Consider the following 431-nt stretch of genomic DNA (forward strand, 5'->3'; position numbering starts at 1 on the left):
GTCCGATTTAGGCAACCGGTCGCCTAAATCGTACCTGTAAGTATCCCAAATCGTACCGTCTTTGAAATTGACAAAATATAATATTAATATTCTTGAGGCTTTCACGGGTGTTTCCTATATGACAATCTTGTGTTTCGCGGGTTTTGCCTTGGCATTCCAAGAATGGATTTGAACACGGAGAAAATCCGCGAAACACAAGATTGTCAAAATATAATATTATTTCTAATTATTCTTATACAGGCGTTTGGAAACATTGCTCGGATGCATCATGATTGTTTTATCTTTTATGTTGTTCCAAAGCAAAGACAAAATGATGCATCCGAGGCACCATAACCTAAAAGGCTGCGACTCCGAATGGAGCCATATATAAGAGGTGGTACGATTTAGGAAACTTAATCGATTTTATAAAAATATTTATTTAATCTTTGTAA

General features: G+C 36.0%; 1 protein-coding gene across 1 annotated transcript in view; it reads left to right on the forward strand.

Annotated features, from left to right (window-relative positions):
- The window catches only part of LOC108765543 (uncharacterized), a 1,740-nt gene extending 1,407 nt beyond the window's left edge, over positions 1 to 333 (forward strand). The window contains exon 3 of the mRNA XM_018514305.1: positions 301 to 333. Coding sequence (XP_018369807.1) covers positions 301 to 333 — 33 coding nt within the window. The remainder of the gene's footprint in view (positions 1 to 300) is intronic.
- The last annotated feature ends 98 nt before the right edge of the window (positions 334 to 431 follow it).

Source organism: Trachymyrmex cornetzi, unplaced genomic scaffold, assembly GCF_001594075.2.
Source record: "Trachymyrmex cornetzi isolate Tcor2-1 unplaced genomic scaffold, Tcor1.1 scaffold5, whole genome shotgun sequence".
Classification (NCBI taxonomy): Eukaryota; Metazoa; Arthropoda; class Insecta; order Hymenoptera; family Formicidae; genus Trachymyrmex; species Trachymyrmex cornetzi.